The sequence below is a fragment of the Argiope bruennichi genome, chromosome X1, assembly GCF_947563725.1.
Source record: "Argiope bruennichi chromosome X1, qqArgBrue1.1, whole genome shotgun sequence".
Classification (NCBI taxonomy): domain Eukaryota; kingdom Metazoa; phylum Arthropoda; class Arachnida; order Araneae; family Araneidae; genus Argiope; species Argiope bruennichi.
The window spans coordinates 117,226,982-117,239,502 of record NC_079162.1 but is presented as its reverse complement, the minus strand read 5'-3'; the positions used below and the strand labels follow the sequence as shown (position 1 = coordinate 117,239,502).

The following is a 12,521-nucleotide window of genomic DNA, read 5'->3' as shown; positions in this document are numbered from 1 at the left end:
ATTCATAATTTATGTAATGCAACAAACAACAATAAAAATATAGGATGATCTGCTTACCTTTAACAACTGTTCCTTGGTCACAACCATTTCTTCTTCATTTTGGATTACACTATTGCCTTTTGAATTTGGGGTCAGCATAGCTTCACTAAGATGAGGTACAATATGTCTCAAACATAACAGTACACCAAGAATAACATAAATTGAATGGTCTTCATGAACAGGCAAAATTAAATCTAAAAGAGAATGGGTAGTTAAAATTCTTATTCACACAAAGTAATTAACTTTAAAAATGTCAATAAATTTTCACAGAAATTTTGTACATATATAAGTATTAAAAATCCTCATTTTATAGGTTTCAAACAGAAACTATTTCGAAAATGACATCTATTTTTATATAATCAAAACCTTCAAATACCATTTTCTTACAGGAATACAAGTGTACATTTTAGGGGGTAATATTTTCTTAATAATCAATAGGCAAATATATCAATAAATTGAATGTAAAACCCAATTAAAACAAGTCTGGAATCTTATTTAGTACAGGAACACAGAGCCAAACCTATTCTAGACTGTTTAAATTGCCTGGCATTTTATGAGTATTTTGAAACTTGATGCTTAATTTAATTTTTGCACACTTTTTTTTAAATCAGATTTTATCATCTTACATTCACATGCTGAAATTCAGCAAATTTACTCAATGCCGTTTGTTACCAAGATATTCCAGACTATACAAGAATGTGACTTTGTGCTATAAATTAATAATTTATAATTCTAATATTAAATATATGTGAGAATACAAAAAGCTTTGAAATTATCTTATCCCAGATAGGTTATTTTGAATACAAAATTAAAGGTTCTAATGAAAATGACTTACCAAATAAAGCCAATAAAATCCATGAAAAGAAGGATGATGGTCTTCTTGAATGTAAACATATTGATGTCAAAGAAGATGCAGCTGCACGCCTCACAATGGCTGAACTTACAATAAGGTTTGGAAGAAAAGCTTTTAAAAGAATCTATAAGTAAAAATAAGCTTATTAAATAAGCAATTAATTTAAATTTAATTCAAAACAACATCTATACACTTTTTCATAATTTTTTTAATATATTGCAATTGTTTAATAAGATACATACTACACAACTTATAATACATAAATACAAATCACAAATACAAATAAAAATCCATATTTCCAACACTATTTGTATTTCTTTCAAATACACATAACAAATTTACAACAAATTACAGGCATGAAGAGGATCGGAAATCCCCGACATATTCAATCCTAAATTTTAATTATAAAATAGCAATGCTTCATTTTTTTAGTTACATTGTAAAGAATAGTTTCTCAATTGTAAGTAGTGCCTTATCAGCACTCAACTGAGATATGCTGTAAAAAACATTATTTCCCTGAGTTGAAATGCAAATAACCAGAGAAGTTCTTTTTATTAGTCTTAAAATACAGTAAAGCTATATTTTAAATTTTAAGTAAATACAGCAGACAACATACAGCATTTGATCAAACTAATTAAATTATTAAACAAAAATTTCTTTCAAGCAAATATTATTCCATAAGTGTGCAATATTCTGTTCCCCTTTTCCCTAGTTAATTCAAGAGAACAGATATAAAACATTAATTCCTCTCAAAAAATAAGTATTTGTTTTTAATAGAATCTAAGATTTATTTTGAAAGAAAAAAAAAAGCATATTTTTTACGATGTTTGAAACAAGAAGAATATCCTTTATATGAATGCCAAGAGCAGTGGGGGGGGGAAAAAACTATCAAATACAAAATATGATACTAAAAATTGAAATGACACAGTTGTTGAAGAATTAAATACTCACCATTACTCTATGAAATATTTACCATCCCCTAAGTTTGCATACTGTACATTTTATATTTTATTTTATATTTTATCTCGCCATAATCTATAGGAACCCATTAATATCAATGATATTTCTATAAGAAAAGTTTTGCTATTCTTCATACCAGCTAATATAAAAAATGCTTCATTAGAGATCTCTGTAACAAACTTTGCTTAGTTTATTATGAATTCGTTTTTCTTAAAGATAATTCTATATTTATAACTTCAGTAATATATATGGCTCCAAAAATTAAATTGTTTTACTTTTACACATAATATTGATATAAAATAAATTAACAAATATTCTTACTTTTACTTTACCAGGATAATTCTATATTTATAACTTCAGTAATATATATGACTCCAAAAATTAAATTGTTTTACTTTTACACATAATATTGATATAAAATAAATTAACAAATATTCTTACTTTTACTTCTTTATCATTAGCAAATTGACCTAAAACGGGCATGAGTTTGGAAATAACTACAGCAAGTGTTTCTTGGACTGATTCTTCACTATTACGCTGGCAAATTTTTGATATGGCAGGCACCAAATTAACTGTGTAAGGCCTGTATAAAGGAAAAACATAGCTATTATGATTTCCTCTCCTTCATAAGAATTGATAGTGGAATATTACTTTACACAAGCAAAGATCCAAAATATTTGAAATTCATTATTAGTTAAGCAATGCTATACAGAATACAGGATATAAATTCATCAAATATTTAATTAAATTAAGTAACCACATTGTTCTCAGCCTTAAAAAAATTGAAAAAAGTAGACAAAACAGAGATGGAAACATATAAAAATTGAATAAATGGAATAGCACGTAAATGAATAGTAAATTTAGTTTTATTTAATTCTTTTAACAAAGAAAAAGATAACTTAGAAATCAACAGCAGTATCCTATTCCTTTTTCCCTAATTACAATTCATTTTATTATTTTACTATTTACTCAAACACCCCAATATTAATATAACTTATATAGTTGCTAACATTCCAAAAATAATTTACAATATACAGTATAAAAACTTTCGCAATAAATAAATTTTTTAATAATATAAGAACTATTAGAATGTTTTTTGTTTGTTTTTTTTCAATTCAGTTTCAGATATTTTCATTTTTTATATATATAACTATAAAAATTTTGCAAAATAAACCTTTTTAAATCTCATGTTCTCTTAAAAATCACAGAAGTATTTTTCAGTACCTTAGTGAATAGAATTCTTCATAATTAAATTTGTTCATGGAAAAATAAAAAGCATATCAACTTTTATGACATATTTTATTTCTCAGAATCTGGAGAAAGTAAATTAAAGATAATGTTTTCAATACTGCATGGAGATTCTCATAACTTTCATTCCATTTGATAAAAGAAAAATACCATATATTATTGTAAGAAGTTATAGAGTTTTTTTAAAAAAGGAATAGCATCAAATGCCATCCTTCAGTCTGTAATTATTCATTTAACGTACACTATTCTCATAGAAAAGAAGATGATTTCTATAACCTATTGAGTAAGAATTTCAAATTTAAAAAATTATGTAGTAGTAAAAAAAATTCACTTACCTGCATTTTTGAGGTCTCATTAAATGACATATATCACCAAACCTACTAAGGGCCGCTCGCAGACTACGTGCAGAACCATTTTTCTTTATTTCCTTGAAAAGTTCAACTAAAAGTCTTCCTAGATGAGAATCTAACAGAGTCTAAAAATAATTTTTTAAAAATTTCTTACTTTTATACAGTATAACTTGGACAAGAATAAACTAAATAAACTAAAATAATAACTATGCTATATGATGAAATATCAAGCACAAATCAAATAACTGACCATAAACCAAGTTATAAAGTAGCAAGAGCAAAGTTAATAAGCAAATAAATGGGAAGAGACTGTATTTCAAAAAGATTTTTTCTAATCAAAATCAGTGCATAAATATTATAACAAAAAAGTGTGTAAAATTACTAGGAAAAGTACAACAAGTTTTTCCGGCTAATAAAATAAACTCTCTAAAAGTAGTGATCACAATAATTAAAAGATCGTTCAAATAGTTTGATTTAAATATAGAATGCTGTTTTGAACAACAGGAAATGAATTAAACTTATCAGAAGTTTATAGATTTTTCTCTAGGATATTTTAAAAAACAGTTACAACAAAAAATTAGTTCTTTCAGAAAAATTTTAATATTTTGGGTCAGACAATGATCATTATAAATAGCCATGGTCATTTCAATAATCCCCATTCATGTATATGCAGCATAATTATGGCAGATGCTTGTCGAAAAAGATGACACTTTTGGAATAAACTTCAATTTATTTTTCCACGTGAGGGCAAGGTTTATGCATGGGGACAAAGTGATTTTAATAAGATATTCTGATAGGGATTTCTTTAACACATGCCGACTTACAAGAGGGAATTTTAGATATCTTTGAAAGGAATGCATAGGTGTTAATTACTTTCATCCTTTTGCTTGTGAAATGAGAAACAGAAGAATCAAAAAAATTTTATAGTGCATGTTAGAAATAATTCCAATAAAAAAATGGGATTTAAGCTAAGGAAATAAGAAAATACTAGAATAAAGTAATATGGACTAATCTGAGATTAAAAAAATTAAGAAATTTATTAGGATTTAAGTTAAAAAATATCATTACATACACACACACACACACACACAGCATATTTTCCAGATGTCAGGCCGGCAAGATAATTTTAGAATTAACTTCAATTTATTTTTCCACGGGTGAGCATGAATTATACAAAGGGATTACTATTGAAAAACGTGTCTGCTCGCACCAGGACACAAGTTTTCTCACAGCACTTTTACAGAGAGATTCTTATAGGAATTCCTTTGGCATGTGTCGATTCAGAAAAGAAAATCTTAGGTATCTTTGAAAAGAATACCATGGGTGTTAGCCTCTTTTTTTATCCCTGTGCTTGCAACATGAAAATTACATAGCCATCAATTTTTTAAAACGCATGTTAGAATTAATTAAATAAAAATGCGGGATTTGGATCAGGAAATAAGAGAATATTTTAAAATGAAGTAATATGAGCTAATTTGAGAAAAAAAAAAATAGAAAATTAATCAGGTTTTAAACTAGATTAAGTGATATCATTACACATGCACAAACACACATATATATAAACATAATTTTGCAGATGCGTGGCCGAAAAGAAGAAACTTTGAAATTTTAATTTCGAGTTATTTTACCACGGGTATCATAATTTATTCAGAGAAAAAGGAACAAGAGATGCGTCAATCTACATTGGGGCACATGAGCAAAGTGGCAGAAATTTTTCCCTCGAGTGATTTCACTCTGAGATTATGATAGGAACTTCTTTGCCACGTGCTGGCTTAGGCACATGGCAAAGGAATCTTAGGTATCGTTATAAAAAGATGTAAATGTGTTAAAGATTTTTATTCCTTTGTTTCGGGCATGGGAATGACGGAATCAGCAATTTTATTACCCGCATATTAGAAATAAGTAAATAAAAAAGTATGAATCGGAGCAGGAAATTTCAGCGTATTTTAGAATGAAAGAAAATTTAGGAAAACGAATTAAGATTTTAAAATATCATTATATATATATCAGTACATTATGCTCAACAAAGCTAACTATTAAAACTTTTCAGTTCACACATTTTTGAAATTATGGGATAAATCAAAATACCCAGATATTAAAATAACATAACTTTGCTTAAATGATAATAAAATAAAAATGTCATTCTTATATTGAACAATATTTTTTTTTTTTTTTTTTTTGCTCGGCGCATCTTTTTAATCAGTCATCATTTTTGTCAAAAGTAAAACAAGCATCCAAGCATTAAAAATATACAATTTAAGCAAATCACAGTTAAAATTTGCCAGTTTATGTTTCATTAACAGCTATCCATATTTAAGGAGTAGATTTATTTACTTAAATTTAAATTCATTAGTAATTTTTTAAATCGATTAATTGTTTTAAGGCAAATAATTTCTCCATCCCTTTGTTTAGATTTAGCAAGCAATATGAAAAAAAGGACCATTCTGAATTAATAGGTACAAAACTAATATTAAATAAATTAAGATTTCATTTTGTGTTGATTTCTCACACAGCAATTGGTATTCACTGCAAAAAAAAAAAAAAGTAATACTTTTTAATGATAAAAATATATTTTCGAATGAAAATGTAACAATAAGACTTGATAGATGAAATTTAAAGCAATTTCATGTACTTTATGTTTCTACACAGTATCTGCAGAGTGAAGTAAATGAATTAGCGGTAAACTGCTTCCTTTTAACATCTGAAGTAAAAGCTATGCTCTTGCAGTATAATAATGCACAGCGACAGCTGATGTGGTTGTGGTTTTAATCCTTCATTGTGCATTGCTAGATACTTCTATCTATTTTATCTATTAAAACCATTGTATTTACGTGTGATATATTTCAATTCATAACACACATCAGAATATATTTTATTCTTTTTAATGTTAAAAAGTAATGTTCAAATCCTGATGTAGTTACAGAAATTGCAAAGATGGAGAAAAAAAAATGAAAATTTTATTTCATCATATATATTTATAGAGGCATTGTAATATGTTTAAATGAGAATACAGGTACTGAATAATATCCCTCATATGTTCTGATCTTTGGAATTGCCTATGTTTTATTTAAATCAGGGTACCTTAAACTACAACACATGACCCCAAATAGGATTATACAAAATAATATTGAAGTGACAGAAATTCTGAATGTGCTTTTTGTCAGAATCCTTAGTGGGTAAATAAAAACTATTTGGATTGCAAAAAAATACCATTCAAATTTAAGCACATAAAAGAATTAGTTGAAATTAAATTTTTTATTAATAATTTATTTATTATTATTTAATTCTCATTTTTAGATTCATACAAAAATTTTCCATAGCGGAAAAATGTTTAAACCTCATTTCTAATGCCACTTATACAGCAATTGTTATAGAAGAAATAGATACTACTTTTTACTATGTATAGAAAGCAGCAGAAATGCAGTCATTTTAGGATTTCCCTCCGTTAAGAAGAAAGGCATATTTTGGAGAGGGAAAAATATTAAAGGAAGTCAGTTTTCTGCAGAAGCAGCTTGGGGTAGTCTACAATGCATTATAAGACAGCCATTTTTTAATAAATTAGTCAATTTAACTTCCCATTTCAACACATATTTAACTTAACATACTAATTATCTATTTAGATTAACTTTTTTATTTTAGTAATATTCTGAAATTAATATTTATTTATACTAAGACTAATGACCGAGACATGCATGCTTCAACAAAATTTTATTTATAAGCAGACTTTCAGTGAATATGTATAGTGAAACAATTAAGCGAATGCAATAAAACAGATAAAATTCTGAACTACACTTAACACATAATTCAGAAAATTTATTTATAATTTTTTTTTATCACTCAGGCAATATTTTATAAATATTCTAATATCTTACAATTCATAGAATTTATATTATTTTCGGATTTATTTATTTAGTAACTCGGTTAATAATAATTTTTTAATGAACTAATTGCAGCTGCTTTTCAGCCTAACAGATGCTTAGTCAGAAATATACCACTGATTTTCTATCTGAATCTTTCCCTACTTCATCCCCCAAGAAAATTGAAAATGCTGAAAGATAAATAGATTAGATTGTTAATGAATTTAAATATTACATTCAAAATGATAAATATGATTTATTTTATACAATGTGAAAGTTAAGGATAATGCATTTGAGCAGTGCCAATACACAAGCTACTCCTGGTAACAAATTCTATAGCTTTTTTTTTTTTTTTTTTTTTGTAACTAACCATGCTTTTTGAGTATCTATCCTAGTCTGCAAAGGAGTTCTACATTATTACAAGATTTAATCCTCAGTAATGAGAATTGTTTATATATTTCTCAAACAATAAAACCTAAAAAGTTGATCCTATGACTCAGCAACTAGCATCAGGTTCTTTAACAGGTAAGTAGAAAATCCATACTAGTTATGACAAACATTTTAATGTAATCCAAAACTATGGAAAAAAAATTAAAAGATGTATGGTCAGTTAAGAGTAATTACGGAATGAATTTTGTAGATTTCATTATTTTCTTTCATTTGAAATGATTGTATGAGATAGTAAATAAGCTTATAATTTATGTGAGGATGTATTCATGTTCTGGTGAACTCATTGAATAATGCCTTTTTATCCAAATTAATTTATTAATTAACCAGTCTCAGTTACAGGGATGCTTATAATTACCCAGTTTATCCACAACTACTCCAGAGACCTATGGAGTAATTACAAACACTTATTATGTCTTCTGATCGCAATAAAGAATTCATTTGAAGAGAATATATTTAAAATAATAAAAAACTATTGCTTATTGCCTTATTTTTTTTTCTCCCCTACAGTCCATTCTCAACTACTCCAAAATATTGCTTTCTTACAGTTTTTCGATAAAAACATATTCTATTTCATGGAATATCACATACAAACTATCAGAATTATTTAAAATTGTCAATTTGGAGGAATTTATAATCATTCTATCCCTAATTTATCGAGGAAAGTTGGGTAATGAAAACTTTATAAAAACAAAAATGAGATAATTTTATGAGGCACTAGAAGAAAATAGCTAATACTTAGAAATGCATTTAAAATAAGAAAGAGCCAATAGTTCATTTTCACAGCACAATGTGCAGCTCTCATGCCAAATAGAACATTTTACAGAAAATCTATTTAAACAATAGTCTGGTAAAATAACTTTTATCTGATCTTCGGAATCTGCAAGCTAACATTAAAGACCATACTACAAATCCAGAAAATATATAATTCCTCAACTTACCTAGCAAATAATTGATGTAGAAAATGAATAGTGACATTTAGGAAAATTTTGGCTTCACTTTTTTAAAATACAATTGTAATTAAAGTTTTAAAAAATGTTAGGAAAATAATGCTGAAAAAAGAAGAAAATCATTGTTCATCTTTATTTAAAGTGCCGTAAAAAAGGTACATGTAACCCAGCTTGCCATGGCTTTACTGATGCATACTGTAGTCAGCGTTTCCTATTAATCCTTGTTCCTAATTACCTTTTCTGACTCTGATTATTTTCTCTGTGAAACAATTTTTATGTCCATTCTACATTTTCATCCCTACTTTAATATAGAATTAATAAGTAATACAATTATTAAATTAAATACAAGATCAGTCAATGATTTACTTTTATGGTTCTGTTGAGGCATTCATCAGCCATTAACCTAACATCGGAGTTTTCATCATCACAACAAAGCAAAAATGTATCCATTGCAAGACCAAGCACTTTAGGAAAATCTGCTGATGTTCTAAAGGGAATAAAATCTATTATTGATCTTAAGCATACACACATTTAGTAATTGCTTATTACAATTTTAAAAATTATACAAAATAAGCATATTCTTAAATTGTAGAAATAGCATTTAAAACAAACCATGCAGACAACATTCACAAACTTAAAGTGAAAAAAAAGTTTAATTACTAGAAAATTCTAAAATCTTATCTATATTTAATTAAATTAAATCAATAGAAATAACATTATTTCAGCATATCACACACAACTAATCATAATTTATTTAACGGTTACTGACAACAGCTGAAAGGATATTTTAAGTATTTTCAAAGATTCTGGGATTTAAAAAAAAAAAGTATAACTGAACCAACTCAGTGCTGATATAAAATTCACTGAAAGTCAAAAGAAGATATGAATATAATTTACTTCTTCAAATACAATTTATCAAATATTAAATATGTAACTTTTTAATATTAAATACATTATTCAATTTACCATACCTGAGAGAAGGGGAACATATTGCATCAGCTATTGTGCTACAGTGAAGAATTTTATCTTTGACACTGGTTGACATTTCTTTTTTTCTAAAAATTAATATAATCAATTAAACCATATAAAAAATCATACATACAACTCCATTTTTTTTAAAAAACTATAATAACAATATGAATTTTCTACATAAAATTATGCATCAGAAGTGTCATATAAAAATATACAAATACCTTTCATTCATTTAAGATGTAGAAAATTTAGCATTTAAATACAGTTAAAGTTATAGCCACTTCAATAGTAAAAAATGTTGTAATAAGACTGAAAATGCTTATAGAAAATTTTTAGATTTGTATTTGAATCTACTAAACTTAAAATTAAAAAAAAAATTATCAAAATATCACCCTTTTCCTATTTGAGTTCATTGACATTATAAAGTCTGCCAATGACATCCATAACTTACTATAGAGTGATAATTAATCAAATAATTTAAAATTCTATTGTCTCTATTTTTTATTCATCTTATCTTTTGAAGTTCATGATGGTTCTAATATGAACAAACTAAAATTTTGAATTTAACACTGAAGAGACTAAAATTTTAACTTATAATATTTTCAGCAATATTCATATGGTAATCAAGACTGGTAAAAGTTTTGCTATTAAAAAGACACTGCTCTTAGCTATAAAATAGCAAATATTATTTTACTTGTATTAAGATGAATGGTTTAGTAATTAAGTATAGAAAATCATAAAATTTGTTTATGTATGATAAATGTTTTGATGTTTCATTAAATAATGAGTTTGTAAAGCAGGCATTAAAGCTCAAATTATAAAGGAAAAATCTAAAAAGCATGCAGTGCAGTAAATAGGGACTCTAAACCTGATAAATAAAGTATTATAATTATTTTCTAAAAAATACTTTATTTTTCAAATAAACATTTTGTGACAAATTTTTGCCAACACAGAAGCTGTGCTATGGAGGTAATAAAATTTTAAATTTCTGAAGCATCAATACTTCACTATAGAGTGTGTTCTTCCAAAAAATAAAAAACAAATCTTTATTTCCTTAAATATTGCACTAAACAAATACTTCTAACAACAAAGTTTCTTTGAATACATTGGGTAATAGTATAAATATACACTGGTTTCTGTATGAATTGATAGTAAAAAATTAAGTTCTTATATGGAGCTAATAATATAAAAATATCAACAAAATGTTTTTCTCATATTCATCATTGCACACAGAAAGTTTTCAATTTCTATCTATAAAACTTTAAAAGATATTAAAAGTTTTTTTTTTTTTTTTTAACTTAGATCACTTTTTTCTACCTCTAACTGGTGTTAAAAAGAATATTTCATTGCCCATTTCATGGATAATACACATATTGCAATCGATTATTAAAAAAACAGAATCAGAAAATAAAAATGCATCAACCCTTATTAAATTTTTTAAAAATTATCTACTAATATGTTAATTGAAGTGTTTCCAAAACTCGAACGAAACGCACCTCTTCAACACCTACATAAAGTTGCATTCATCTAACAATACTTGTATATACATGCAACTGCAATACAGTTATATGCAGCATAAATCATTAATTTCAAAACATTCCTCGCTGCTGAAATAAGTCATTTTTTAGGAAAGCTTAGTATCACAAACAAATTGCAAGCAAAGAATTTTATTTTCTTCTTCAGAATTACATTATTTCTCTGAAATACGTTAAATGGTCTTCTCAAGTTTCTTTTCCCTTTTTTACTAACTTTTTCTACAGCCATGGAAACTATACTTATCACCATCATTCTTTGTAGGTTGGTTTAAACTATCACAATTCTTTTTTTAATAAAACAGAAACCTAGATGTTTCAGTTTCTTAACTCACACAAAATGTCTTAATTTGTTACTTAGTTATTAATTAATCAATTTAATTAATAAATCTCGTTAAACTAAAAAATCATTTTTCTTAAATCTATCTCAATTCTAATAATATTTTAATATATGATTATTAAAAAAATATCCTTTTAAAAGGTTAAGTTGAAACTATAACATCAACTAATCAAAATGAATAACAGAAACTGTGATTAGCAAATTTCTTTCAAGTTATAAGGATTGAATAATGTACTAATGGGCAAATATTAACATATGACAGTTTTTCTGCATTGAATAAATATGCATTTCAAAAACAAATGTTTTCATCAAAATTTGCAATGAGTTCTGCGAAATTTAGAAATAAAACATATCTAGGTAAATTTTACAGATAGAAGCATGAAATTTTCTGTGCATATAAATGAATATAAAAGAAACATTTTACTAATTGAATTAATTTACACTATGGTGAATATATACAAATGTATTATTTCTATTATCAACTTTCTCAAAGGCCAAAGTGTTTTCATACAAATGCCCACCTTTTTAAAGGAAATTTGATAGCTGAAAACATATAACTAGGTTCAATATTTAGGGAAATAAACACTTATTCTGCTTTTTTTGCGATACTCTGTAAATAACTAATAATAGCTAAAAAAAAAGTCAAATTTCCTACCAAAATAACTTAACTTCACAAAAATCCATAGTTTTTCCAACTTCCTACCTCACAAATTATGTTGAAAATCACTAGAAGAACACATCTTATTATTTTTGTTAATAATTATGTTGCTTGTGGATTTTGATTCAGTAGCTGAATGCTTTTTATGACCGCATTTTATAACAATATAATGAATTCACAGAGAATTTAAGCATTTCAAGAGGGAAAAGTCAATAGCATAGCTTTAAAAAATCAACTTCTTTTCTTAAACTACTTTCAGAATTATTTATACTTTAAATGAAACCAACTGAAAAACTGAATAAATATCAAGAAAAA

At 26.2% G+C, this 12,521-nt stretch overlaps 1 protein-coding gene across 3 annotated transcripts in view; it reads right to left on the bottom strand.

The window, feature by feature from the left end:
• LOC129958136 (huntingtin-like) overlaps window positions 1-12,521 on the bottom strand; it is a 131,236-nt gene that overhangs the window by 111,986 nt on the left and 6,729 nt on the right. For 2 of the 3 annotated variants that reach the window (XM_056070348.1, XM_056070350.1), the window contains exons 2-7: window positions 9,676-9,759; window positions 9,071-9,191; window positions 3,436-3,575; window positions 2,294-2,435; window positions 875-1,016; window positions 58-233 (exon numbers count right to left, since the gene is read on the bottom strand). In XM_056070348.1, the coding sequence (XP_055926323.1) occupies window positions 58-233; window positions 875-1,016; window positions 2,294-2,435; window positions 3,436-3,575; window positions 9,071-9,191; window positions 9,676-9,759 (805 nt within the window). Of the gene's footprint in view, window positions 1-57; window positions 234-874; window positions 1,017-2,293; window positions 2,436-3,435; window positions 3,576-9,070; window positions 9,192-9,675; window positions 9,760-12,521 lie in introns of those variants that run through there. The other variant, XM_056070351.1, reaches the window with a different exon arrangement.